At 49.1% G+C, this 27777-nt stretch overlaps 3 protein-coding genes and 1 long non-coding RNA gene across 6 annotated transcripts; 3 read left to right on the forward strand and 1 right to left on the reverse strand.

Moving 5' to 3' along the window:
- Nucleotides 1-18: 18 nt before the first annotated feature.
- NFKBIL1 (NFKB inhibitor like 1) lies at nucleotides 19-9135 on the forward strand. The gene is made up of 4 exons (XM_003985912.6): nucleotides 19-220; nucleotides 615-891; nucleotides 7924-8145; nucleotides 8326-9135. The coding sequence occupies exons 1-4, from the start codon at nucleotides 164-166 to the stop codon at nucleotides 8907-8909; spliced, it is 1140 nt and encodes a 379-aa protein (XP_003985961.1). The 5' UTR covers nucleotides 19-163; the 3' UTR covers nucleotides 8910-9135.
- LOC109499613 lies at nucleotides 4986-26070 on the reverse strand. 3 transcript variants are annotated; one of them, XR_002156966.2, is made up of 3 exons: nucleotides 25665-26070; nucleotides 6831-6941; nucleotides 4986-6109 (listed from the first exon to the last, which is right to left on the reverse strand). It is a non-coding gene; the product is annotated as an uncharacterized LOC109499613 (long non-coding RNA). The 3 variants fall into 3 exon arrangements; XR_006597657.1 differs by lacking the exon at nucleotides 25665-26070 and adding an exon at nucleotides 21233-21932; XR_006597656.1 differs by lacking the exon at nucleotides 25665-26070 and adding an exon at nucleotides 19329-19693.
- On the forward strand, nucleotides 20951-22970 carry LTA (lymphotoxin alpha). The gene is made up of 4 exons (XM_023253748.2): nucleotides 20951-20969; nucleotides 21377-21484; nucleotides 21576-21681; nucleotides 21925-22970. Exons 2-4 carry the CDS (start codon nucleotides 21386-21388, stop codon nucleotides 22335-22337), a joined length of 618 nt encoding a protein of 205 aa, XP_023109516.1. The 5' UTR covers nucleotides 20951-20969; nucleotides 21377-21385; the 3' UTR covers nucleotides 22338-22970.
- Nucleotides 24732-26489, forward strand: TNF (tumor necrosis factor). The gene is given in 4 exon segments (NM_001009835.1): nucleotides 24732-24917; nucleotides 25461-25506; nucleotides 25691-25738; nucleotides 26068-26489. Coding segments are annotated over 4 exon segments (702 nt in total).
- The last annotated feature ends 1288 nt before the right edge of the window (nucleotides 26490-27777 follow it).

Consider the following 27777-nt stretch of genomic DNA (forward strand, 5'->3'; position numbering starts at 1 on the left):
GCCTTCCAAGTGCGTTTCCGCCCTTTACCTGCGTCTCGGCGTGCGCCATTTCCGCCAGCCTACAGTGTCTCCGCCCTTCCCGCCTCCCTTCTTCCGAGCGTCTTAAACACAGGCCTCGGGCCTACAGCTCTGGGGGTACTTAGGGGGGCGGGGGGCAGGTCTGATGAGTAACCCCTCCCCCCAGGTCCCAGAGGGAGAAGCCTCCACATCTGTCTGCCGGGTAGATTATATTCAATTTCTAGATCATTATTTGAAATTATCTGTGACTTTTAAATTCAGATTTCTGTTGATTAAAATGTCCCCCATCATTCTTTATTTGCCTTTTTCAAAGCCCCGTATTAAAACTTACCTGGGCTAGTGAGCCTCAAAAGCAATTATTTATCCTTTTCTCAAATTTTACATTAAAAATGTCTGTGACCCAAGCCCACTTCAAAATTGTTTTCAAACCTATCATCTGGTTAAGGGATGAGCGTTAGGATAGGCCTCATCTGTTCCTGAAGATGTAAAAAGAAGGGGAACCGAAGGGAGGAACAAGATGGAATGTCAGGGATGGTGGGGGAGGGACCAGGCAAGGCTGGGGCCCTGACTGCTGCCTTTTTCTCCTTCTTCCTCAGCCCAAGACTTCCATGGCCTCCACTTCCCGCCGCCAACGCCGAGAGCGTCGCTTCCGTCGTTACTTGTCTGCAGGACGGCTGGTCCGGGCCCAAGCCCTCCTCCAGAGACACCCGGGCCTTGATGTAGACGCTGGGCAACCCCCACCACTGCACCGGGCCTGTGCCCGGCACGATGCCCCTGCCCTGTGCCTGCTTCTTCGGCTTGGGGCTGACCCTGCCCACCAGGACCGCCACGGGGACACGGCGCTGCACGCTGCTGCCCGCCAGGGCCCTGATGGTGAGTTTGCCTGGTGGGGAACAAGGTCATGAGCGACTAACTAAACGGGAAGGAGATGAAGGCCAACAAATGAAAAATAAGCTAGCGATGCAGAGGAAAGTAGCTGTCCACGTTGGCATGTGGCAGTCATTTGTGCCTTTAGGTTACTGAGCTACCATTCATTCTCTGAAGATCCCAGCATTCTCGAAACAACAACTTCAATTTTCACATCTTTCTACATTAGTAGCTACTGTGTGTCTTGACTGGTTGTCAAGACACAGTACAAAAAGTAGGATAGAGGGTAGGTTCTGCAGTTAGATTGCCTAGGTTCAAATCCCAGCTCCACATTTAACAGCTGAGTATTCTTGGGCAACTTCCTAAACTTCCCTGAGGCTTAGTTTGCCCGCGTGCAAAGAGTTAAATAACTCTTGCTATATTCCAGTACTTCTCACAAAACCACTCATCTAGTCCTCCCAACAACCCTATGAAACTATAAGAATTAATATTTTCCCCTATTTCTCAGATGAGAAAACAGCACAGAGAAGTAAAATAACTTGCCAAAGTCCCCCAGCGACAAAGTAGTAGAGCAGGGATTATAACCCAGGCAGCCTAGCTAGACCGTCTGTACTCTGTAACGACTGTGTTATCCTGTGTGATACATTACAGAATTATACAATGATAGTGCCCATGTTCAAAGCACCCATGCTGTCACGTATGTTTTGAGAATGAATTGACACCATATGCAGTTAGAGCACCCGGCCTGTGATTAACATGCAGTAGATGCTGGATGTCGTTTCCGTTATCAGCAGATCCATACTCCCTTAGCCTCAGTTCTGCAACTCAAAACACTAAGAGCCAAACATTTTTCATCAGTCAGCCACCAGACTCGTTTGGAGAGAAAACCTAACCTGAACTAAAGGGAGACTATCTATCATTCATTTTTATCCTACTGATGGCGTTTCACTGCAGAAACATTTCACGTGTTTGGTTACCGGAGCTACCCAGGCTCTCCTCGGCTACCTAAGATACGATGTATGTACTTTCAGGTCAGCCCTACCAAGTCCCAAAAACATCTGAGTTCTGAGAAACCTTTGACACTGAGGGTTTCAGGTGGGGACCTATTGACAGCGGAGGCAGCTCAGTAGAGGTAATAGCCCTTAGGAAAATAAAACCCTCTAGAGATTTTCCTTCTAGTGAGAACGTTGGAGGAAAATCTGGGTTGGAATGAACAACCTTAACTCAGTTTGATTGCTATTACCATCCTCCAGCTCCCCAACAGAAACCTCTCACCCCAAAAACTTCTCCCCATATGGTAAATTTTAAAAAAACCCTTTAATTCCGCTTAACATAATGAGATAGGCTGGCATATTCAGATTTTTTGTTAAAAACAAAAAGAGCAGGTGTGCAAAATGCAGGCATCTAATTTGACAGCTCACGTTATACATGGCAAGAGAGCAGAGGACCCTGTGGCAGATCCCAGACCTCCTCCAAGTTCAGCCTCTACCCCTTACCGGCTGTGTAACAGGAACATGCAACTTAACTTCCGTGACCCTAATTTGCCTTTTTTATCATTATTATTATTTATATTTTAACTTGCTTCTCTAAAATGAAAGCTGTGACAAGTAAATGAGGCAAGTACTTGGCAGATTTGGCACTCACTAGATGAGAAGTATTGTTATTTTTATTCTCATATTTTCCAATTATGGCTTTTTGAGTAATAAAACTACCTCATAGTGTGGCAGGATTTTCCTTCGTCGTATTGACATCTAAGAAGCATATGAGATTGATACTATTATCTCATTACAGATGAGGAAAGCAGGGCCCAGAAAGTTCAGGAACTTTTTGAAATCTCATAACTGACAAGTTGTTGTCTTTCCTAAGGGGGACCTGCTCTCAGGTCATTCCCAAGCTGTGGTGTCCTCTCGGGCCTTACTTCCTCCTGTTCCCCTGATGGTCCAGCCACCAGGTGGCCTTCTGGCTCTTTGGTAAAATGGCCCATCTCATTCAGCTTTGAGCTGCTCTAGAGACCATTCTGCCTTAAAATGCAAATATTTCCTTTGACCAGATGAAATGACCCAGGATCCCCTGAGGAGGGGAGGTTTTCTCCCATTCCCACATTAGGCGAGAGATGAGGCAGTTCATGCTGGATTGTCTGGCTGTGCGGTCACAACCGATGAGAAGCCAGTGAATGGCTTTTGGTAACTTCTTTTGGGGACCTATCACCTCATGGGGAAGTGGTCTTAGCTGCCAAAGACCCCCATATAAACACACCTTAGTCAGACAATAACCATTCTCTGCGTACAACAAGAATTAGTGGACACTAAGAAACGGTCTTTGCGAAAACAATCAAGTCCAAAGCCAGCCTGTTTTCTTTGTGTGTGTGTTTTTTTATGTAACATTTACTGTACTTCTGTTCTGTGCCAGCACAGTACCTGACATCGCCCACCTATTACTCACTTTGACCTACACAGTAGGTGTAAGCGGTGGCCCGTTTTGCAGATAGCTGAGCCATCTGGTTTATGTTCCATTTGCCTTTCAGCCTTACCTACCATGGCACAACCACAAGCCTGCAACTCCAGCTACCCAGCTCTGTCTTCAGTGACCCCAGGCATGTTTTCACAAGACTGCCTTCCCATCCACCTAATTTCCACTTTGCTAAGTTATCCTCCCTTTCCAGCCCAACATAAGCCCCACCTCCTTTTTGGAGCCTTCTCTAACCACCCTGCCCACTTTTTGTTTTTGTAATTGTTTGTTTATTTTGAGACAAAGAGAGAATAAGTGGGGGAGACAAAGAGAACTAGAGGGGAAGAGAGAACAGCAAGCAGGCTCCACACTGTCAGCACAGAGCCCTATGTGGGGTCAAGCTCACAGATGGTGAGAGGTCATGACCTCAGCCAAAATCAAGAGTTGGCCACTTAACTAACTGAGCTACCCGGGTGTCCCCACCCTACCCACTTTTACCTTTTCTTCCTCTGTGCCTCTATCAACCATCACTCAGTATAAACTTACAATATTGGTGTGGTTTTTTTTAATGTTTTTATTTATCTTTGAGACAGAGAGAGACAGAGCATGAGCAGGGGAGGGTCAGAGAGAGAGGGAGACACAGAATCCGAAGCAGGCTGCCGGCTCTGAGCTGTCAGCACAGAGCCCGATGCAGGGCTCGAACTCACAAACAGTGAAATCATGACCTGAGCCGAAGTTGGATGCTTAACCGACTGAGCCACCTAGGCTCCCCAAATACAAGTGTGTTGGACCAGTGAGTGTGAACGTGATGTTAAAATAGAAATCATGCCTCATTATGGGGAGGGGAAGAACAGTGCTTCCACCACTAAGACACAGAGCGTGTTTTTACTTCAAAATTTTTTTCATCTAGATTTTTCTCAATATTAAAGTACAACATATTAAAGAACCCTGGGAAGTTGATTTGTACTGCTAAATTGATGATGAAAGTGGCATTTCAAATCACTGGTGGGTGGTGAGCTATTTAAGAAACAATTTTGGAGTATTTGGTTCATCTAAGGAAAGGACTCCTACCTCACCCCTGACTCAAAAGTATATTACCAGAGGGCCGCCTCAGTGGCTCAGTCAGTTGAGCATCCGACTTCAAGTCATGTCATGATCTCATGGTTGGTGGGTTCAAGCCCCACATCAGGGTTTGCACTGGCAGCACAGAACATGCTTCAGATTCTGCCCCTTCTCTCTCTGCCCCTCCCCGACTTGTGCGTGCACACGCTCACACTCTCTCGTGCTTGCTCTCTCAAAAATAATCAATCAATCAATCAATCAGTCAATAACGGGGGCACCGAGTGGCTCAAGCAGTTGAGCATCCACCTCTTGATTTCGGCTCAGGTCATGATCCCAGGGTTGTGGGATTGAAACCCATGTCAGGCTCCACGACCAGCATGAAGCCTGCTTAAAATTCTGTCCTCTCCCAGCCCCTTTCCCTGCTTGTCCACACGCTCTCTTTCTCTCTCTAAAATTAAAATAAATAAATTACAGCAGCTTAAATATCTTAACATGACAGGAAGGGTATGTAGCAAATTCACAGGAGACATTTCCTTTGGCGGTGAGGGGCAGATGGGGAATAATATTCAGAAGGCAATATTAGAGAAAGCTTTAACTTTACCTATGATACTTTATTTCTTTAATACAAAATAATGTTGCAAAAATGACAGAACAGTAACATACCTTGTGGGAGGAGTGGGGGCGCTTATTGTACTATACTTTTTAAATTTGTTTGGATTTCTAAAAATAAAAATTAGTAGAAAAAAAACACTAGAGAATATTTTTATAATCTTAGAGTGGGGAAAGCCTATCTAAGGATGACGTAAAGCCAAAAGCAATGAGAGAAAATATTGATACATATTTAACTGCATAAAACCTTTCTAAGGATGGGAGGAAATATTTACAAATACTTGGCACAAGGTATAAACGTATACAAAGTGTACTACAAAGTATAAAGAGCTCTCATGTCTACATGTATAATTTCCAGGGGAAAAGTAGATGAAGAACATGAACAAGTCATTCACAAAAGAGATAAAGAGCCAGGGGCATCTGACGGGCTCACTTGGTAGAGATTGTGACTCCTGATCTCAGGGTCATGAGTTCAAGCCAATGTTGGGTGTAGAGATTACTGAAAAACAAAATCTTTTAAAAAAGAAGGACACAAGGAAAGAAAGAAAGAGAAAGGAAGAAAGAGTGGGCCAAAACACATTAAAAAAGGAAAAAAAAAACAATGAAATCTTTTCCTCTATCAGATGAGCAAAATTAAAAGGGTGGGTTGGTGATACTCAACTTTAGTAAAGGACAACACAGGCACTCATGTTCTGTATCAGGGCGTATGTTGACACAAATTTGAGAGCAATTCAGTAAAATCGCACGTTCTTTGACTCAGAAATTCCACTTCCGAGAATCTACCCCACTCCTTGTCCACAGAGATATATGTAGGAGGCTGAACATTTTTGGAAACAAAGTCTGTTGACTGGAGGTGGGAGATGTTTGTTTCATACGCATAGCGGAACACTACACAGTCATAAAAAAGAATGAGGTAGGCTGTGTATACTCTTGTGGAAAAATACAAATGAGACGTTAAGTGAAAAAAGCAAGTTGCCAAACAATAGAAATAGCATGGTCACATACCTCTGAAAAAAAGACGCCCATATATGCATTTATACACACCAAGACAGGACTGGAAGGGACCACAGCAAACTGTTAACAGTGATTAAATTTATTCTTCATTCTTTAAAAAGAGAAACATTTTTTCACATCAGTTATCCTGTTTACATTAAAATATTTACCCATAGTCCTGCCACACAGAGACCAGAATTTTTACACATTTCCTTCTAGTTATTTTTTTTAACCATAAGATTTGGCCTCTTTTTTTCACATGGTTGTGACTGGATCCCATGTATGGTTTTATAGCCAGTTTTTTCCTCACACAGGCATCATTTTTAGTGGCTATTTAATATGCTGTACCAGATTTTACTTGCCCTGTTTTTTAGTTGGAGGCCTTACTCCTTAAAATCTATGAATTTTAAAACCTCCTATGGGAGTCTGAGCACCCACCCACCCTCCCGCGGCTGTGAACCCTAATGGGGAATAAACAGTTGAAAGACAGGACCAGGTATTTGCTGAATGGGACAAGTTGGGAGGGCTTGTGACCAGTCACATCAGTAATAAGTACCCCCTTCCCTCATCCTGATATGGTTTGGGCTGGGCGGCGCTCAGAGATGCACCAAGAGGTGATGGGTGGGGGGTGATGGGCCTTGGCCAGCCCAAGTTGGCCCATTCTGTTTTCCTGCCTTCCTGGCAGTGACAGGACAATCCTTCCCTTGTCCCATCCTTTTGTCAGGTGGCCAGTACTTCCCAGCACAAAATAAGGATTTAAGGACTGCTGGCCCATTTCCTCCTGCCCTAGGGAGAGAAAGTAGGTCCATAGGAAGGGAGGGTACTTCACTCACCTTCCTCTGTCCCCGGAGTGAAGAGGTGCTTGGTGGCCATGGTGGGTGGGCTTGACCAGGGGTAGAAGGCTGGGTTGGTAGTGAAGTGAGCAGCATGGCCTTCTGCTGATGCTAGAGTGGATGCAGTGAGGGCTCAGAAGAGGGGGGTTCAGGAATGTCAGTCCCTCTGCTGTTTACCCCCAGCCTCCTGTCAGCCAGCCCCTGGTGGGACCCTCTATGTCAGCCCTTTTCCCCTGCCCTAGGTCAGCAGTCATTTGGAACAACCTTGCTCTGTTCCTGGGAACATTTCCCTTTACTTCCCAATCCCCCTTCCAGTATGCCCCATATGAGGTTGGCTGAGAGAAATTCCCCTGAAAACACTTATTTTACTCAGTTCATTGAAAAGCATCGTAAGGGCCTCCTGAATGGCTCAGGTCAGTTAGACATCCTTCTCTCGGTTTGGGCTCGGGGCATGATCTCATGGTTTCATGAGATGGAGTCCCACATCAGGCTCTGCACTAACAGTGTGGCGCCTGCTTGGGATTCTCTCTCTCTCCCTCTCTCTCTACCCCTCCCCCAATCATGCTGTCTCTGTCTTTGTCAAAATGGGTAAATACTTTAAAAAAAAAAAAAAAGCCATGTACAAAGGCACCTCTTATTTATTTGTATATCTATAATGGTACAGAGTAAAACATACAGGTATTTAACCAGTCTGAATTAGTTTTGGATGAGAAACACGGTAAGGGTTATAAAGTGACAGTATTTTCAAACTAAAAACGAAGTACATAGTTAGAGGTTTTTGACATTGCCCAAGGTGGCTGGACGCAGACTAGAAAATGTCATTTAACATAGCAGAACTCCCAGGACACTGAAACAGTTTGTGGGAACATAGGTCATAATATTGTAAACTACCACACTTATCACGCATGTGGTAAACTATCAGTAGATATTTGTCGGTGACCGTGATTTCCTAATGCCCAGGAGACTTCCATGTGGGCAACCCTTTCCGTTGCTCTAAGACCAAGGGAGGGAGTGACCAGCAGGATTCAAGATGGCAGCCTGCCAAGGAGTGGGAGTCCCAGCTAATTTCTGCTCACTGCTCTCCCACCAACAGCCTACACAGACTTCTTCCTGCCACTGCTGAGCCGCTGCCCCTCTGCTATGGGAATAAAGAATAAGGATGGGGAGACCCCTGGGCAAATTCTGGGCTGGGGACCTCCCTGGGATTCTGCTGAAGAAGAGGAAGAAGACGAGGCCTCTAAGGAGCGGGAATGGAGGCAGAAGCTGCAGGGAGAACTGGAGGATGAGTGGCAGGAGGTCATCGGGAGGTTTGAAGGTAAGGAATCCATTCCCATCCATAGCTGCCCTTCTTCCCCTTGACTGCTTTTCCTGTACCCACCGCATGGGTGCTCCCACTGGCTTCCTGTGCCCCCTTTCTCTGAACCTCCCTGCCGCTCTTGCCTGTCACCTTTTCACAGCATCTCCCCAACCACCCCCATCCTGCCCTCCCAAACAGATGATGCTTCCCATGAGACCCAGGAACCCGAGTCCTTCTCAGCCTGGTCAGATCGCCTGGCCCGGGAACATGCCCAGAAGCAGCAGCAGCACGAGGCAGAGGGAGCCCGCCGACCCCCACGGGCTGAGGGCTCCGGTCACAACTGGCGACAGCAGGAGGAGGAGCAGCGGCTCTTCCGAGAGCGAGCCCGAGCCAAGGAGGAAGAACTGCGTGAGAGCCGAGCCAAGAGGGCACAGGAGGCTCGTGGGGACCGAGGGCCAGAGCCGGCCAGGGCTGGGCCCAGGGCAGAGCACCCAAGAGGAGCAGGGAGGGGCAGCCTCTGGCGCTTTGGCGATGTGCCCTGGCCCTGCCCTGGGGGAGGGGACCCAGAGGCCATGGCTGCAGCCCTGGTGGCCAGGGGCCCCCCCTTGGAGGAGCAGGGGGCTCTGAGGAGGTACTTGAGGGTCCAGCAGGTCCGCTGGCACCCTGACCGCTTCCTGCAGCGATTCCGAAGCCAGATTGAGACCTGGGAGCTGGGCCGCGTGATGGGAGCTGTGACGGCCCTTTCTCAAGCCCTGAATCGCCACGCAGAGGCCCTCAAGTGACCCCAGGGAAAGAGTGAGAAACTGCAGGGAGTGCAGCCTTAGAGGCAGGGCAGTAGTAAGGGGCAGGTCAGGGCGGGGGTGACGAGGAAGAGGCTGATGCTGCCCCGCGCGCAAAGGATATGGGGTGGGAGTGAAACTTGTAACCAGTGGGGGTGGGGAGGATATGGGCCACCGCCACTGCTCCTTGACTCCTCCATTTCCTAATAAGACCTGGTTCCACATCTCACTCCCAGTGTCTCCTCTGCCTTTTTCCATTGCTGTGGTTTTCATCATACGTGACATCTCCTTTCCCACCCCGCCTGCCAAAACCCGCAGCTCCTACACACCTGCAACACGCACGCACACACTGAGCCGCGCTCTCAGCTGGAGGCAGGAAGGCCCTGCTTGCCCACCCCCATACCTAGGCAGCCCGGAGAAGACCCATGTTGCCCCCCAGTCTCACTCCCCTCCCTGCACTGGGCTCCTCTACTCTGCAGGCAGTGACTGGAGAAATAGATGTGAACAGAGGCAAAAAAGGGAACAAAACCAGTTTCCCTCCTCTCCCCAGTTCCCCGGGGCAGAACCACATCCTCCTCCCCACTTAACACCCCCTTCCCCCGGCACAGGGCTTTCCCTTTGCTGAGTCACTGAACGTTCTGAGTTGGGGGCAGCTGGAGCTGGGGGCCATGAGGAGATTGTGGGAGGACGGGATAGAAGCAGAACGGACAGAGGAAGAGCCCTGTGGGGGAGTGGAATTTCGGTTGCTAAAATTAGGAGCCGGGGAGGGAGGTGGAAAGAGCCAAATTATGTAACCTGGGTTGTCTGCTCTTGGGCAACCAGGGATCCACACCCAAGGCTATCTCCCCTCTAGCTCCTCAGTCCATCTCTCTACCTCCAGGGCCCCAATCCTCCTCTCTACCCAGCTTCTGCCCCCACCCCAGACCCGGGCTTCATCTCTGGGCAATCCAGGCTTGGCTTTCCGGATAGGTATCTTTTCCTGAAGTTGAGAAAAAGGTCCTGGGGGTTGGAGGGAGAGGAAGCTGTTGACAGTACCAAAGCCCAGTTCCATTCCCCAGGACACAACAGGGAACTCCGTGAAAGGAAGAGACAGTACAGGCATGCGCTGGCGTGTACAGTCTGCACAGGTCTACCGCAGAGAATCTTACAGGTCAGAAACCTATTTTTCAGATCTGGAGGCCCCATGTACTCGGGAGAGTCCCAGGCGTGGAGGTGGAGGGGAAGCCCGTGGAAGCAGGGGCACACGGGGTGGGCGCAAGACCCTGGGAGAAGACAGCTCAGAGACCCAAGGCCTCGCAGGGACCAGGCAACTGTTCATGGAGCAGGAGGAGGAAGGGCTGGTGAGAAAGATCCTGTGAGAGGAAGCTGCTGTGATTCAGAGAAGAGCCGGCGAGCTGTGAGCAACCCAGGCGTCCGGTTCCTCTCACAGGCCGGAGGTTTCGGAAGTGGCATGCAAAGAGCCCATGTTTGTTGTCGGGGGGGAGTTGGGGTTAGGATCCGAAGCTGGGGCTTGACAGGTAAGCAATAGAAACTTCTGGTGTCCAAATTTGCTCTTCCAGGAGATTTTTCTCTGGTTTTCAAGTCATTTCCCCTCTGCCAGAGTTACGTAAAACCAAAGCAAGATAAGCCCTGATACCTGGCCCCCCAAACCTCCTTCTTTTCAACGTCCCTCCCTGGTGTCTGGCCCCCGGCCCTGTTGGGGGTTCCCCTGAGATGAGGGCTGTTCACTTTCTCTGACCACAGGGTTTCCGCTTCTGTGTCTCTTGCTTCCTAGGTTGATAAAAATACTGAGCCCTAGAGGCCTTGGCTTCCTCTGACCCCCTGGGGCCAGGCAGCAGGCATCCTGTCCACTGTGATGGGGGCAGGGAGGGAGGCCCAGGGGTCCCCAAGGGATGACTCAGTGCCTCCCGTGAAACACTGGGGAGGTGTGAGTGTATCTGCTCTCGAGAGCTGGAAGGAGGAATCAGTTCTCAGTGAAGGATGATGCATTGGGGTTCAGTTAGAAAAACGGGATTAGGGAACAAGACTAGCAAGATAAAAGAGTGTCAGTTGGGGACTTGGGGTTGCAGCAGGTTTGGGTTAAGTTAGGAAAAGGGTTTGGGAGGGACTCTATTCAGTGTAGTTCAACTGAGCATCAGGTAGCCGAAAGAAACCCAACCTACTTCAATATAAGTCCCACAGGGGAGGCAGGCCCACACCTAACTGTGACTCAGGGCAGGGTGCTGAGTAAATCTTATAAGACATGGTGGATACAGAAAGGGGAAGGCGCATTCCATCCTAAAGCATGGGGGCGGCGGACTCTGAGCAGGAAAAGGGCATTTGAGCTGGTGCTGGTGAATAGGTACAATTTCTATGGGTGGGGAAGGCTCTGTAGATAAGTGAAATGGCTTCAGCTTAGGCCAGGAGTCAAAAAAACGGCGTATTGAGGAAAAAGATGAATGTCGTGAGGTAGACGAAGTACAGGTGTGAGTGTGCACATGTTGAAGAAAGGACCACAGAAGGCCAAGGTGAAGGATTTGGGCCTTCATCCTGTGTGCCATAGTGACAGCTGTGCAGAAGAGAGAGAGCAGGAGAGTGCTGCAGGGGTTACAGACAAAGAGTAAAGAAGAAAACAACTATCATTCGGTGAACACCTGCCATGTTCCTAACATGAGTAATTCTGCCAAAACGGTTCAGAAGGTGGGTGGTGGATCTCTATTATAAAGAAGAAACCAAGGGCTCATAAACGTACTGAACTTCCAAAAAGTAGTGCAATTAGCACGAAGCTCATCTTACTCTGAAACTTGTGTACTTTCACTTAGGCCCCAGTAACAATGGCATTAAAGGAGAAAACAGATCTTAGAAACTTGAAAGGGTAAGTCATTAGCACAAGACAACTCCTGGGATGGTGGGACTGAGGGAAGAGGAATCTTAGGTGACTCTGAGTTTTGAGCCTAGGGGATTAGAAAGATGATGCCTTCCGCCTAAAAGGAGACACCTGGCTGAGGGAAAAGATAAGGAATTCAGTTTCAGACATCGAATCAATAATTTCTTTTTTGAGAGAGAATCCCAAGCCGACTCCACACCTAGCACAGAGCCCAACGCGGGGCTCGAGCTTACGACTGTGAGATCATGACCTGAGCTGAAATCAAGAGTTGTACACTTAACTAAGAAGCCCGGTGCCCCTAATCAATAAAATTTTATTAAGTGCCAGATAGGATCAGGGTACTCTGCAAAACAAAGGGTGTTTTTTTATTTAAAAAAAAATTTTTTTAATGTTTATTTTTGAGAGAGACAGAGACAGAATGTGAGTGGGGGAGGGGCAGAGAGACAGGGAGGCACAGAATCTGAAGCAGGCTCCAGGCTGTGAGCTGTCAGCACAGAGCCCGATGTGGGGCTTGAACTCACGAGCCATGAGATGACCTGAGCCAAAATCGGACACTCAACCTACTGAGCCACCCAGGCGCCCCCAAAGGGTTTAAATGAAATAAACTCACTGCTTTCACTGAACTTACACTCTAATAAAATAAACAATATGTAAGTAACAACTACAGGTAATTACCCTAAGTAATGCTTAGAGTAATAAAGTGCTCAAAGGCGGCCTGCTGAATTTGAGATGCTAACATAACACTCAGGTTGGAGACTTCCGGCAAGCAGGTCTGGAGCTCAAGAGAAAAGTTTGAGCTGGAGGGGTAGATTTGAGCATCATTCCCTTCCTAGCGGAGATTGAGCCCCTGAGTGGACAGGATCCCCGAGAGAGGGTAACCAGAAGAGACCCTGAAGATGGTAGGCGCAAGAAGAATCAATAAAGAGGGGAGGTGGGGAAAGAGGAGTAGGGCAAGGGAGGGGTGTGCCAAGCAGAGACAGGGCACCCACATCTAATCCTTCAAAGAGGTCTAGTAGGGGAAGGTTGAAAAGATACTTTGGGTTCAGGAACTAGACAATTACAAATTTTGAGAAAACAGTTTCCACTTACCAAAGGGGCAGAAATCACTTTACATAGGTTGAGGAATGAGTGGGAGGTGAGGAAAGGGAGGTGGTAGGTACAAAGTCATAGAATGGTGAATGTGGAAGATAACTAAGAATCATCTCTGCTTCAACCCACGAATTTTACAGATAAGGAAAATTTTACCAGTTCCCAAAAAAAGTGGGCAAAGGGGCTAGTCTCTGGAGACATCACACAGAAAAAGAAAGAGAGATGGGATGGACATTTGAGGGAAAAACAGAGTCCAGGGAAGGATTTTCTTATTTACAAGAAATTACAATATTACAAAAACATGTTTGTAAAATGCAAGCAAGGTGCATGAAGAGAGAAAGATACTAAAGATGTAAGCAGGGAAAGAATATAGTAAAGACAGAGGAAGTGGAATACACAGTGCAAAGGATCAGCCTTGGACAGGAGAGTCCTTCTCTGAGTCAGAAGAAAAGAACGATGAAATGTAAATAAAGTGAAGGAAAAGAAGGACGTGAAGAGATCCAGCTTGGTGGGCCTTGAGCACAATAAAATAGATGATAGTATCACCAACTGAAAGTAAAGAGGTCAAGAGGCACGGATTTTTAGAACAACGCCTGCAGGGGTATAACAGGGAATCAAGAAAGGATTAAGAAACACTGAGGGCTTTCTGAGATTAGATGGCCAGGATTAGCAGACGGCCCCTTTTGGTGACATGACTCCCTCCTGCGGTGTTTGGCAGCCCAGGAGAAGCCCCCAAGAATGAAACAATTGAGTTTACCCAAGTCAAGTTTTTCAAGGTCATCTTGGTAGAACACCAAGTGATTCTTAAGTGCTGGTGAAAGTAGTTGAAATTTTTGACCATGCAGTGCAAGTTAAACCAAATGGACAAGGAAAACAAGGAAAGAAGAGGGATTGGAAGTCTTAGAATGGAGAACTAATTTGATGGGAGGGAAGAGTTGGGGTTGTGAAAGCGGAGTGGTCGTGATGAGAGGGAGAATTCAGAGTTCAAGATCTCAAAGATGTAGCCCTTCCAAGTGAGGCTGAGGTTTGAGAGACAACCTTGCTCGTGGATGCCTAAAGTAGGGAAAGAGGCTGGAGAGCTGTTGTAATTGAGAGTTGAAGCACTGAGAGGACAGAGCATGAGACTCATCTGTGTGGTTTTGAACTCTCTAAAGATGTTGGTGGGGATGAGATACGAAGAAAAACTGAGCTAGATATAAAGATGTTAAGAGTGTGATAAAGATGTTGGTGGAGAAGACTGTGCTGTGCAGATAGAGCATGGCAAATGCGAAAGGCATGGGCTTCAAGAGAAGAAAAGGAGGTTATCAGTGGTGCAGAATCATGGTCTCTCCTCTGCTCCCTGCCTCCTAGTGATTGGGTAGAAGAAAGAGCAGACTTCACCACAAAAGAGAAGGAGCATCATTAGGGTAAATACTGCCAGAGGAAGACTCTTTCAAAAATGAAACAGAATTAGAATATTTAGGGAATTCCACAGAATACTGTGAAATTGATTGGTAGAAGTGTCCTTGTGGTGTAAGGAATCTAATCCAGGGAGGTTAGATCCCAGTGAGAGTTCAGGAGAAGACGACAAAGTCTGGAGGGGTTTGCTTCTGGAAACAGGAGGTAGGTCCCTGCTTCTGGAATTTAAAATGGAAGGTACATAACATTTATTATGAGGGGGAAAACATAAATACCTTGAAGGGGGTGTTAAGAGGATGCACAAGACAAGGTATCCCTACCAGTTCCGTGGCATTAAATGCCATCTTCATGCTGATGACTCCCAGCATTGTCTCTCTAGTTCTGACCTTGCCTCTGAAATCCAGACTCCTTTGTCACTGCCAAGTGACATCTCCACGTGGATGTCTGCCCCAAAGATTTAGACTTAACCTATTCAGAATTGAACTTTTGGTTCTCCCATCCCATCAGAATCCACTTCTGTCTCTCCATCTTCCACCCCCACTCCCCTGCCATCCAATTTATCATCTAGTCCTGGCAATTCTACCCCTGAAACATATCCCAAATGTATCTACTTCTCTCCATTTTCATGGCTGCCACCATCTTCTCTCCTGCTATTGCTGCGATTGCCTCCTAACTGGTGTCCACGCTTTCACTCTTTACTCCTACAATCCAGTCTAGACACAGGATCTTTTAAAAACATAAGTCCAGGGCTGCCTGGGTGGCTCAGTCAGCTAAGTGTTAGACTCTTGATTTCAGCTCAGATCATGATCTCACAGTGATGAGATCAAGCCCCTCAACAAGCCCCACGTAGGGGCACCATGCCTCGCGTGGAAACTGCTTGAGATTCTCTCTCCCTCTTCACTCTCTCTCTCTGCCCCTCCCCTGCTCAGGTGACTGCACGTGCAAGCTGGCTCTCTCTCAAAAACATTTTTGTAATAAAACTTAAAAAATTAAAAATAAAAATATAAATCCAATCACCTCTGCCTCCCTCCTCCTCCTCCTCCACATCCCCTATTCCCCCCTTCCCCTGCTAATACACACACACACATACACACTGACACCTTCCAAAGGCTTCCCATGGTTGAATAAAAGCCAGATGCTTTATTTCCCTTTGCATGGCCCTGTGTGATCTGGCTCCTGCCTCCTCTCTCTGACCTCATCCCCCACTGCTTCCCACTCTCTCTCTGCTCCAGCCACACCGGCTTCCTTTCTGTTCCTCAACACCCCCAGCTCATTTCTACCTTCCAGCCTTTGCAATAGGCTATTCCCTTTGCCTGGAATGCTTCTCCCCTAAACCTTCACCTGGTCACTTTTACTTGTAATTTGGGTCTCAGCTTAAATGCCACTTACTTAGGACTTTCCTGACCACTGTGTCTCAAGTAGTCCTCTGCCATTCATCACATGCCCTGTATTATTTCCTCATAGCACTACTTACTGACTTCTTCAGTATTATTTCCTTTCTGCCTTGCTAGGATGTCCAATTTGTTTGTCACCATATTCCTACTACCTAGAACAGTGCCCAGCACATAATGAAAACTTTTTAAAAGTTTATTTATTTTGAGAAAGAGAGACCAAGCGGGGGAGGGGCAGAGAGAGAGGAAGAGAGAGAATCCCAAGCAGCCTCCACGCTGTCAGCACAGAGCCCAACTCAGGGCTTGAACTCACAAACCGTGAGATCATGACCTGAGCCAAAATCAAGAGTCAGATGCCTAACCAACTGAGCCACCCAGGGGCCCCAATGAAAATTTCTTAAATGGAGGGATGGATAAATAATGGGGTGAAACAGGAGAAAGCTCAACTTCAGGTCTGTGGCTTCGACTGGACTTACCTTTAGAGTCAGGTTTAACTATAGGGTCAGGTATGGAGATGAGTAGATTTCAAGATTTAGCTATAGGAAACAAGGTTACGTTAGTTTAGAGGCTAAGTTTACTTTCAGGTTCATTTATTGGGATGTGTTTAGATTTGAGGTTAGGGTTGAGTTTGGGTTGCAATTTGGGTTGAGGTTAAATTTGAGTAACGGTCAAACTTATTAAGTCTCAACTTAGGTGGTTAGGCTAAGTCCAAGTTTGAAGCTAACGTCATTTCAGCTTCATTTGGAGGCCTCAGAGATTTCACTAGTTTCTCCACAGAGCCCACTGTAGAGACTGTATTTCCCTGAGTTTGGGGCACAAGACTCTAGTCATCACCCCTCCCACCCAGGGAAAGCCCCAAACCAACTGCTGGCCTCCCCAAGAAAGAAACCGAATTTCACACAACCTCCGAAACTGAGATTGAAACCAAGATTGGCCCATCGCAAGGAGCGCCCTTCAGCACATCACAAATGCCCGTGACACTGAGCCTCAGCCCAGTTCTTGTCCTTCCTTCCTCTCTGTCTCTCATGTCTCCCCATCACTCCTTCTCACCTTCCCCTTTTTATCCCTCAATGCCCCAGTCTTCCTCTCTGACCTGTTTCTCCCTTTCTCAGTTTCTCATCATTAATTGCAACATTGTTTTATATTTTAATATAAATGAGGTCTCTTAGTCCATTGGCTCCTACCATCGGAGAGGCAGAAGGAGACAAGAAGAAAAAGGAACGCAGAGGAAAAGGGACACAGAGAAAAGGAAAAGAGCAGGGACCAAGAGGGAAACCAACAGGGACATAAGAGAGAATAGGTTAAAAGAATAAGAACCAGCCAACATATTGACGAGATATTTAAAAGGAGCATCTGTGGCTTCTCTTCCTCCATCACATCTGGTCAGCCACCAAGACCTGCAGATTTTGCCTCAAAAACTCTCCTCCTGGGGCGCCTGGGTGGCTCAGTCGGTTGAGCATCCGACTTCGACTCAGGTCATGATCTCACCATTCATGAGTTCGAGCCCCACGTCAGGCTCTGTGCTGACAGCTCAGGGCCTGGAGCCTGCTTCAGATTCTATGTCTCCCTCTCTCTCTTCCCCTTCCCCTCTCACGCTCTCTCTGTCTGTCTCTCTCTCTGTCTAAAATAAACATTAAAAAAAAAAAAAAACTCTCCTTTCCAGCCTCCTGCTGCTGCCTCTTGTATCTCCTTCCTAGGTTATTGCACAATCTCCTAACAAGGCTCCACTTCTGGTTTTGCCTCCAGCCCCCTAACTCCCATACCCCAGTCCATTCTTCGTGCAGCTTCCAGACTCATTTTTCTGAGGTACCAATCTGCGTGAGTCCCTGTCTCACTTAAAAATGCCAGTGGCTCCATTTTGGATCCTCTGTCTCCCTCTCTCTCTGCCCCTCCCCCTCTTGCTCTCGTTCTCTCTCTCTCTCAAAAATCAAATAAGTATTTATTATTTTTTGTAAAAATTTTTTTAACGTTTATTTATTCTTGAGACAGAGACAGAGCATGAATGGGGGAGGGGCAGAGAGAGAAGGAGACACAGAATCCAAAACAGGCTCCAAGCTGTCAGCACAGAGCCAGACGCGGGGCTCGAACCCACAGACCACGAGATCATGACCTGAGCTGAAGTTGGATGCTCAACCGACTGAGCCACCCAGGCGCCCCTATTTTTTGTTTATTTTTGAGAGAGAAAGAGACAGAGTGCGAGCAGGGGAGGGGCAGAAAGGGGGAGACACAGAATGGGAAGCAGGTTCCAAGCTCCCAGCTGTTAGCACAGGGTCCAACACAAGGTTCGAGCCCACAAGCCATGAGATCATGACCTGAGCCGAAGTCAGACGCTTAACTGACTGAGCCACCCAGGTGCCCAAAAAATAAAGTATTAAAAAAATAAATACAAAATAAATACAAAAATACAAAATAAATACAAAATAAATGCAAAAAAATAAATACAAAATAAAACACTTAAAAATAAAAAATAAAAATTGTTGGTGGCTCCCCATTATAATTAGAAAGAAACAAAACTTCTTTTCTTGGTTTTAAACCCTTCAGAATGTATTCTCAGCTTACCTCCCAAGCCTCATCTCTGCTCCTTCTATTTGTACCCAATTGCACCTCTTGGCATACTTCATACTCTTTTACCTCCAGTCCTTGCACATACCGTTCCCTCCATCTGGAATACTCCTTGCCATCTTCTTTCCCTCAACACTTAATGCCTGACACCCCTCCTCCAGGCCAAGTTTGATGGCTTTTCTGTGGGCTGCCCACCGACACACTTTGTTGTAATGATCTGGTAACCTTTCTGTCTTCTGCACGGGTCTTTGAGCTCCCGGAGGCCAGGGGACTGTCTTTTGCGTCTGCATCCTCATTGCCTTGTGCAAGGTACTCAGGAAATGTTTGTGAAATCCAGAGAAAGGCAAAGAGGCGAAAGGAGAGTGAAAAGAAATAATAGATGAGTTTGGAAGGCATGAAAAGCAAAGGGGAGGAAAACAGGAGAAATGAATCATACACACCCTGAATGTTACGTGCCTGTCACAGGACCCCAGACCACTCAGAAACTTTGTGCCAGAGAACAGCAATACGCCCAATGCCACAGAGGGAGGGCTGTAGCCGTTCAAAACCCTCAAAATGAAAGCATAACAACATCAACAAAAATAATAATGATAGTTGGGGTGCCTGGGTCACTCAGTTAAGCATCCGACTCTCGGTTTCAGCTCAGATCATGATCTCAGTTTGTGGGTTCAAGCCCTGCATCAGGCTCTGCGCGGATGGTGCAGAGCCTGCTTGGGATTCTCTCTCTCCCTCTCTCTCTTCCCCTCCCTCGTCTCTCTCTCAGAATAAATGAACCTAAAAAAATATAATAAGGGGGGGTGCCTGGGTGGCTTAGTCAGTTAAGGGTCCAACTTCAGTTCAGGTCATGATCTTGCAGTTTGTGGGTTCGAGCCCCCATCAGGCTCTCTGCTGACAGCTCAGAGCCTGGAACCTGCTTCAGATTCCATGTCTCCCTCTCTCTCTGCCCCTCCCCTGCTCATGCTCTGTCTCTCTCTCAAAAATAAACAAACATAAAAATTTTTTAACTTTTTTAAATAATAAAAATAATGATGATATTTGACATAGCAGATTGTTATTTTCTCAATCTTATGAAACATGGATAAAATCATCTTTAGAAATCTTGCTTTTCATACTTACAAATTAAGTGAAAACTGGCTCATGTATAAAAGTGCTCATATAGGGGTGCCTGGGTGACTCCGTTGGTTCAGCGTCTGACTTCAGCCCAGGTCATGATCTCACGGTGCGTGGGTTCAAGCCTCGCGTCGGGCTCTGCGCTAACAGTGAGGACCCTGCTTGGGATTCCCTCTCTCCCCCTCTCTCTCTCTGCCCCTCCACTGCTTGAACTTTCTCTCTCTCACAAAAATAAAAAAAAATAATAAAAACAAAAGAATGTTCATATCAATATCTTTCATAGTAGCCAACAACTAGAAACAAACCAAATGTCCGTCCACAGAAGAATGAGTAAATAAATTAGAGCATATTCACACAATAGACCATGACATCATAATGAGAAACAAAGAAACCAGCCACTACTGATACATGCAACCACATGGATGAATCTCACAAACATCATGTTGAGTGAAAAAAGCTAAACCCAAACCAGTAAATTCTGTGTGACTTCATTTATACGATACAAAAGCAGGAACAACTAATCAATGGTGACCAGAAAGTGGTTGGTTATCTTTGGAGGGTATCACCTGGGAGGGGGCATGAGAGAACCTTCTGGGGATCTGAAAAATATGGTGGCTACATGGCTATCAGCAGATGGAAATGTTCAACAGGCTGTAAATTTAAGAGGTGTGCACCTTACTGCACCCAAGTTAAAAAGGGGAAATCTTTAACAATTTTAAAACAGAATACTGGTTCTGCAAATGCAGCTTCGAGACAAGTCCTGTGGTTGTCCCCACCTTGCCCTAGCTCACCACCCTCCAGCCCCTCACCACCCTCCAAAGTCTTCCCTGTAGAGAACTTCAGAAGTTGCTACATTCCTTGATCCCGGAGTGTGTGTTTGTTTGGGGTTATACAAATCTGATCTGTGGGGGGGCTGCCTAAGGTGGAGATAAGGTAGAAGACATCCCTCCACAGTGAGAGGAGACCTCATCGTATGTGAGTACGTGACGACATCTCTGAGAAGGGGAACCATAACATTTATCTTCCAAACGAGGACACTTCTGAGAGCAAAAGGGAGATCCATGAACATTTTCACCAGGACGGCAGGCATAAACCAGAATGTCCCAGGCAAGGGGGTAGATCATGGAACTTCTTGATATAAAACCTGCCAGATGACCAGGAAAGTCCACATACTGGGACAAGTGTGAGTTGAGCTGTTTGGGACAAGGATGGGGGCATCAGAGGAGGAAATGGGCACAGAGAGTAGCCTGTAATCAACCAAGGGTGCAGAGGTGTTATATATAATCGCTCTTCAGGGAACCGGGCCTCCAGCCCACGCCCCAGCTGCTCCCCCCTCCTCTCCGAATTCACTGTCCGTCCCTTCCCTGGAACTCCTAAGCCTGACCCTGCTCCCTGCCCCTCCCAGCCCACGGTTCCCCTGACCCCACTCCCTTTCCCAGAACTCAGTCGTCTGAGCCCCCAGCCTGCGGTTCACTCCTAGGCCTCAGCCTTTCCTGCCTTCGACTGAAACAGCAGCATCTTCTAAGCCCTGGGGGCTTCCCCGGGCCCAGCTGGGGCCTAGAACCCGCCCGCCGCCTGCCACGCTGCCACTGCAGCTTCCTCTATAAAGGGACCCAGGCGTCCGGGCCCAGGGGCCCCACAGAGCAGGTGAGACTCTCCCGCCCCGTCTCCTTGGGCTGCCGGGGGGTGGACTCCCCTGGGCACTCTGCCCCTCCGCCTGCGCCCCGGCCCCCCTCCTGTACCTCCTGCCTGAGGCTGGGCCTTGGTGGGTTTGGTTTTGGTTTCTCCTCCCTCCGACTCTTCATCAGTCATTTTCTCCCTGTCTCTATCACACCTTCTCTGTTTCTGCCACGAGTCCTCTCTGTTCCCTTCCCGTGTCTCTGTTTCTCTTTCTGTCTCCCCCTGCTCACCTTGGGGTTTCCCTGACTGCATCTTGTCCCCTTCTCTTATCCGTTTTGCCCTGTCTCTCAGATGGCTGTCTCTCCGCGGGCAGGCAGGAGGCCGTCATCTGCACCTTGCCCCGCCCCACTCACTGTCTCTCTCCCCCCCCGCAGGTTCTCCCCATGACACCACCTGGAAGGCTCTACCTCCTGCGGGTGTGCAGCGCCCCCCTCCTCCTCCTCCTTCTGGGGCTGCTGCTGGCCCTGCCGCCTGAGGCCCAGGTGAGGCAGCAGGAGAACGAGAACGGGGCAGCAGGGGTGGCCCAGCCCATCTTTGGGCCCTAGAGCCATCCTCGTCCGTCTTCTCCCCTAGGGGCTTCCTGGTGTTGGCATCTCACCCTCAGCTGCCCGGACTACCTATCAGCACCCTCAGAAGCACTTCGCACAAGGCACCCTCAAACCTGCTGCTCATCTTATTGGTAAACACCATCTGGCCCTCCAGACACATAGTCCCCAGCTCTCCTCCTACACCCCCTCAAGGAACCAAGCATCTACCGCACCCCTCCCCCAACTTTCTCCACCTCCCAAAACAGGGCCATCCCTCTCCCATCTGTCCTCCCAACCATCCCCCCAGGAACCCAGTCCAGCACCTACTTCCTCAGGGATTAAGACTGCTGACCCCCAGCTTCTTGACCTCTCCCATCCCCTATGGCTCTTCCTAGGAGACCCCAGCACCCAGAACTCACTGCGCTGGAGAGCAAACACAGATCGTGCCTTCCTCCGCCATGGCTTCTCCTTGAGCAACAATTCCCTCCTGGTCCCCACCAGTGGCCTCTACTTTGTCTACTCTCAGGTGGTCTTCTCTGGGGAAGGCTGCTTCCCCAAGGCCACCCCGACCCCTCTCTACCTGGCCCATGAGGTCCAGCTCTTCTCCTCCCAGTACCCCTTCCACGTGCCTCTCCTCAGTGCTCAGAAGTCCGTGTGCCCAGGGCCACAGGGACCTTGGGTGCGCTCTGTGTACCAGGGAGCTGTGTTCCTGCTCACCCAGGGAGATCAGCTATCCACTCACACAGATGGCATCTCCCACCTACTCCTCAGCCCCAGTAGTGTCTTCTTTGGAGCGTTTGCTCTGTAGAAATCTCCAGAAAGAAAATTAATTGGTTTCAAGACCTTCTCCCATTTTGCCTCCGTGCTGACCACTTCAAGGGTGTCACCACACCTCTTTCGACCATTCCACGTGTCTCAAGTCTCCCCTGCTCATGTTACCTGGAGCTTCCAAAGAAGGAATTCTAGGCAGCCCGGGGGACCACACCCGCCTGAACTACACCGATGCGAGGCTGAGGATTTCGAGTCTGCCTAGAAATTCCCACCCAGAGCTCTTCATCTGTCCTGCCCCTCTAAGGAAGGCCTGGCCCTGCACGTGGAGGGGGCAGACACATGGAGGAGCTTGAGTGGATGACAGGAGGCAGGGGAGGGGGGATTATTTATAAAGGGAAAAAATTAAATTATTTATTTATGGAGGATGGAGGGAAGGGAATAATAGAGGGCCATCAGAAGAGAGAGAGAGAGAGATACAACCAAGAGATGAAGAGCCAGAGAACATCAGCATAAGGATAATCCAGTGAGAGAGAAAACAAGTGAATCTGAGACACCGGGAGCTCTAGAAGGAAGCAAGAGACTCTTAAGATCCAGCCACTGCTTGACTAGACACCCCATGAGGAGACATCTGCACCTTCAATGAAGCCCAATAAACCTCTTTTCTCTGAAATGCTGTCTATGTCTGTCTGTCTGGGAGGGGAGAATTTCCCAGGTCTCTAAGGGATGGAAGGAGGACAGAGGCCCCCGAAGAGACAGGAACTGTGGGCATACAAGGAGATAAAGGGGCCTAAGGAGCTCTGGGGGAATGTGGTAAAGTCATAGAGGTGAGGCAACCAGAGATATTGCAGGGAAACCAAAGGATAAGCTGGGAAGAAAAGGGAAACATGGGGGTCCAAGGTCTGGAGGAGTGGAGGTCAGGGGGGCCACTGGCAGATGCGGCCACATGTCGAGGCTCTGAGGAAAGGGGGTTACAGGAGGCCTCTAGGGAGAAGTGATCACACCAAAGGTGTTCAGGACCATGGGGGTGGACATGGGGATCCTCTGGAAGACATGGCTGTACAAGGGTCCTGAGGAGTGGGAGAGCGCCCAAGGCGGGGGGGGGGGGGCACCCAGGGGACACTTTAGGGGACAAGGTGATACAGAGGGGCTCTGAGGGCTAGGGCTACCTCCAGAAATCTGGAGGGAGTTGGAGTTCTTTGGGATACATGGCCCCACACAGGGGCTCTGAGGGATGGGGGCTTCATGCAAAAGTCAGGGCTTCAGGGACACCTGGGTGGCTTGGTCAGTTAAGCGTCCAACTTCAGCTCTGGTCATGATCTCACAGTTCATGAGTTCGAGCCCCTCATAAGGTTCTGTGCTAACAGCTCAGAGCTTGGAGCCTGCTTCGGATTCTGTCTGTCTCTCTCTCTCTGCTCTCTCCCCATTCATACTCTGTCTCTCTGTCTCTGTCTCAAAAATAAACATTAAAATTTTTTTTTAAAAAGTCAGGGCTCCAGATTCCCTTGGAAGCCAAGAATGAAACTATCACTGCTGAGTTCCTGGTCAGAATGAAAGGAGAAGGCCTGCCCTCCTGGGGTTCGTGAATTCCCAGGGTTGCTTTCACTCCCACTGGGGCTGTCCCAGGCATGTCCCTGCTATTTACCGCCCCCTCCCCAGCCCTTTCAGAGACCCCTATTCACATCCCCAGCCTTCTCTCAAGCTCCCTTCTCTCAAGCTTCTTTTTCTCCCAGGGACCCAAACACATGTCTCAGGACCCAACACAACTTTCCCCCCTAAACCATCCCCCCCCCCCCGTCAGGTTTCTCCCCACCAAGGACTCTGCTTTCTGAAGTCCTTCCCCTTTCTAGCTCTACACCTACCTAAGTCCTGTCTGGAAATCAGAGGGAAACAGGCCATGGACATGATCCTCAAGAAAAAAACAAAAATGGAGGGAATTGGGGGCAGTGGGAAACTGGGGTCCAGCCTCCAGGGTCCTACATATGCACCAAGCCTCCCTCAGAATCCGAGTGGGGCGGATAGGAAGTATCCTTGATGCCTGGGTGTCCCCAACTTTCCAAACCCCCACCCCCGCGATGGAGAAGAAACCGAGACAGAAGGTGTAGGGCCCACTACCGCTTCCTCCAGATGAGCTCATGGGTTTCTCCACCAAGGAAGTTTTCCGCTGGTTGAATGAGAGCTTTCCCCGCCCTCCTCTTGCCCTGTGGGTATATAAATGCAGCTGTCTGCACACCCAGTCAGCAGAAGCTTCCTCAGCGAAGACACCAGGGGACCAGCCAGGAGAGAGAGAGAAGCAACTCCAGACCCCCCCGGAAATAACATCTCAGACGACACACCCCCAGACAAGCAGCCAGGCGATTCTCTCCCTCTCACACACGCTGCCTTAGGGCTCTACCATCACCCAGCTGGACTTGAGCCCCCTGGGAAGAACGCCATGAGCACTGAAAGCATGATCCAGGACGTGGAGCTGGCCGAGGAGGCACTCCCCAAGAAGGCAGGGGGCCCCCAGGGCTCCAGAAGGTGCTTGTGCCTCAGCCTCTTCTCCTTCCTCCTCGTCGCAGGAGCCACCACACTCTTCTGCCTGCTGCACTTTGGAGTGATCGGCCCCCAGAGGGAAGAGGTGAGTGCCACACCAGACTTGGCTCATTCTCCTACCCAGAGAGAAATGGGAGAGCAGGAGGGCAAGAAATGGGGTGGAGGAAGGAGGTGTGCTGATGGGGATGGGTGAGAGAAAACGTGGAGAAAGACGGGAGGCAGAAAGAGATGTGGAGAGCGATGAAGAGAGAAGGGACGGAGCACACCAAAGGTGCTCTCTAAGCACTTCTTGAATGAATGAATGAGCACACACATAGACAGACAGAGAGAGAGAGAGAGATGTGTGGAGAGATGTGGGGTGTGGGTTGAGAGATGGGAATAAAGATGCGAGACACAATGATGTGGGCGATATGAGAGAGATAAGGAAAGAGGTGAAGAAAGAGATAAGGAAAGACAGACAGATGTCTGTCACGTGGAAGACAGTGAAAGTGCTGTTGAATGAATGAATGGATGAATCAATCGATGAACGGAGAGAGAGAACCAGAGTATGAGCTGCATAAACAACCTAGCTGTTTCTCGGTTAGGGGTAACTTGTTCTGATGCTAAACCTCCTCCTTCTCCCCAACAGCTCCCACATGGCCTGCAACTAATCAACCCTCTGCCCCAGACACTCAGTAAGTGTCTCCAAAGCTTCTCTCCTGGTTCTGGGCTTGGGCGAGGGTGGAGGTTAGTCCTGGGATAGCAGCAGAGGGGGAAATTCAGAGTTTGGGTTTGAGGGGAGGAGGAATGGAAGTCAAAGTGGGATATTTTCCAGGAAGCGTAAGGGTCTCACCTTTTTCTTTCCTCTTTCCTCCTCAGGATCATCTTCTCGAACTCCGAGTGACAAGCCAGTAGCCCATGTAGTAGGTAAGACTTCTGAGGCTGTAGCTGGAGGATGGCGAAGCAGGTGGGACATAGAGGGCTAGGATTTGGGGGCTGAGCCCAGGCTGAAGGCTGAGCCCAGGCCTTGGAGATGATATGAGAAGGACTCACTGAGCTCAAGGAGAGAGTGAAGGAAGAGCACAGGCCTTGAGGGGGACACTCAGAACCTCATGGCCACACGAGACGTGGGAGGACAGACAGAGGGGACAGGAACCGGATGTGGGGGGGGGCAGAACTTGAGGGCCAGGATGTGGAGAGTGGAACTAACAGGGTCACACTGACTTACCCCTCCCTCCTTCTCTCCTTCCCTCCAGCAAACCCCGAAGCTGAAGGGCAACTCCAGTGGCTGAGCCGGCGTGCCAATGCCCTCCTGGCCAATGGCGTGGAGCTGACAGACAACCAACTGAAGGTGCCCTCAGACGGGCTGTACCTCATCTACTCCCAGGTCCTCTTCACAGGCCAAGGATGTCCTTCCACACATGTGCTCCTCACCCACACCATCAGCCGCTTTGCCGTTTCCTACCAGACCAAGGTCAACCTCCTCTCTGCCATCAAGAGCCCTTGCCAGAGGGAGACCCCAGAGGGGGCTGAGGCCAAGCCCTGGTATGAGCCCATCTACCTGGGAGGGGTCTTCCAACTGGAGAAGGGTGATCGACTCAGCGCTGAGATCAATCTGCCTGCCTATCTTGACTTTGCCGAGTCTGGGCAAGTCTACTTTGGAATCATTGCCCTGTGAGGGGGCCGGACATCCATCCTTGCCCACCTCAACTCCTTTGTTATCTGCTCCTTCTGACCCCCTCATCCCCTTCTGGCTTAGAAAGAGAATTAGGGGCTCAGGGCTGGGCCCCAAGCTTAGAACTTTAAATAACAACACTTAGAAACCTAAGATCCGGGGACCTGGACTTTGGAGCATTGGCCACCAGCAAGAATTCAAACTGGGGCTTCCAGCATTCACTGGAGATCTCAGGTTTGGGTCCCTCAACGCAACCTGGGACACCTGGAATTCGGGGGTCAGGGAACCTTTCTGGCCAGACACTTCAGCACATCCCTTAAGAAGATCTCACCTACAACTTGACATGAGTGGACCTCAGGCCCCCCTTTCTTCAGATATTTCCAGACTCTTCCCTGAGATGGAAAGCCCAGCCCCTCCCTCATGGGGCCAGCTCCCTCTATTTATATTTGCACTAGTGATTATTTATTATTTATTTATTATTTATTTATTTACTGATGAATATATTTATTTGGGAGGTTGGGGTGTCCTGGGAGACCAAATGAAGGGGCTGCCTTGACTCGGACATGTTTTCTGTGAAAACGGAGCTGAACTCTAGGCTCTTCCCTCCTGGCCTCCTGGCCTCTGTGCCTCCTTTTGCTTATATATTTTTAAAAATATTTATCTGATCGAGTTGTCTAATTAATGCTGATTTGGTGACTGACTGTCGCTACATCGCTGAACCTCTGCTCCCCAGGGGAGTTATGTCTGTAACCGCCCTACTGTTCAGTGGCGAGAAATAAAATGTACCTAGAAAAGACACATGCATGGTCTCTTTGTTGGCATTAATTCTGCGGCTGCTTCTCCTTGGGGGTGGGGAGCCACTCCCTGAAGTCCCCTCTCTCTCTCTCTCTCTACATGGCTTAAGATCCCTGAACCCATAAAAATAAATGTGAATAAAAGTTAAAAAAAAAAAAAAAGATCCCTGAACCCAGTCCCCACTCCTTAGACTACTGGGACTCAGGAGACCCTACATAGAACAAAGCCAAGCCACAAATGCCCCTCCTCCAGGAAACTGGAGCCTGAACCTAATTACCTCTCCCTCAGGGCATGGGAATTTCCAACTCTGGCAATTCCACGGGGGAAGTCCTACTCCTTAAGTGTTCAGGTGAGATTTCCGGCTGTTGCAGCCAGCAAGAGAGCCTGGGAAGGGCCACATTCTCAGGCACCTGAATCACAGCCAAAGGACTTTCAGACCTTCAGGCATCAGGGCTCCAAATCTGCCTGATCCTGGGCTCCCCCAGCAGCCCTAACT

Source organism: Felis catus, chromosome B2, assembly GCF_018350175.1.
Source record: "Felis catus isolate Fca126 chromosome B2, F.catus_Fca126_mat1.0, whole genome shotgun sequence".
NCBI lineage: Eukaryota > Metazoa > Chordata > Mammalia > Carnivora > Felidae > Felis > Felis catus.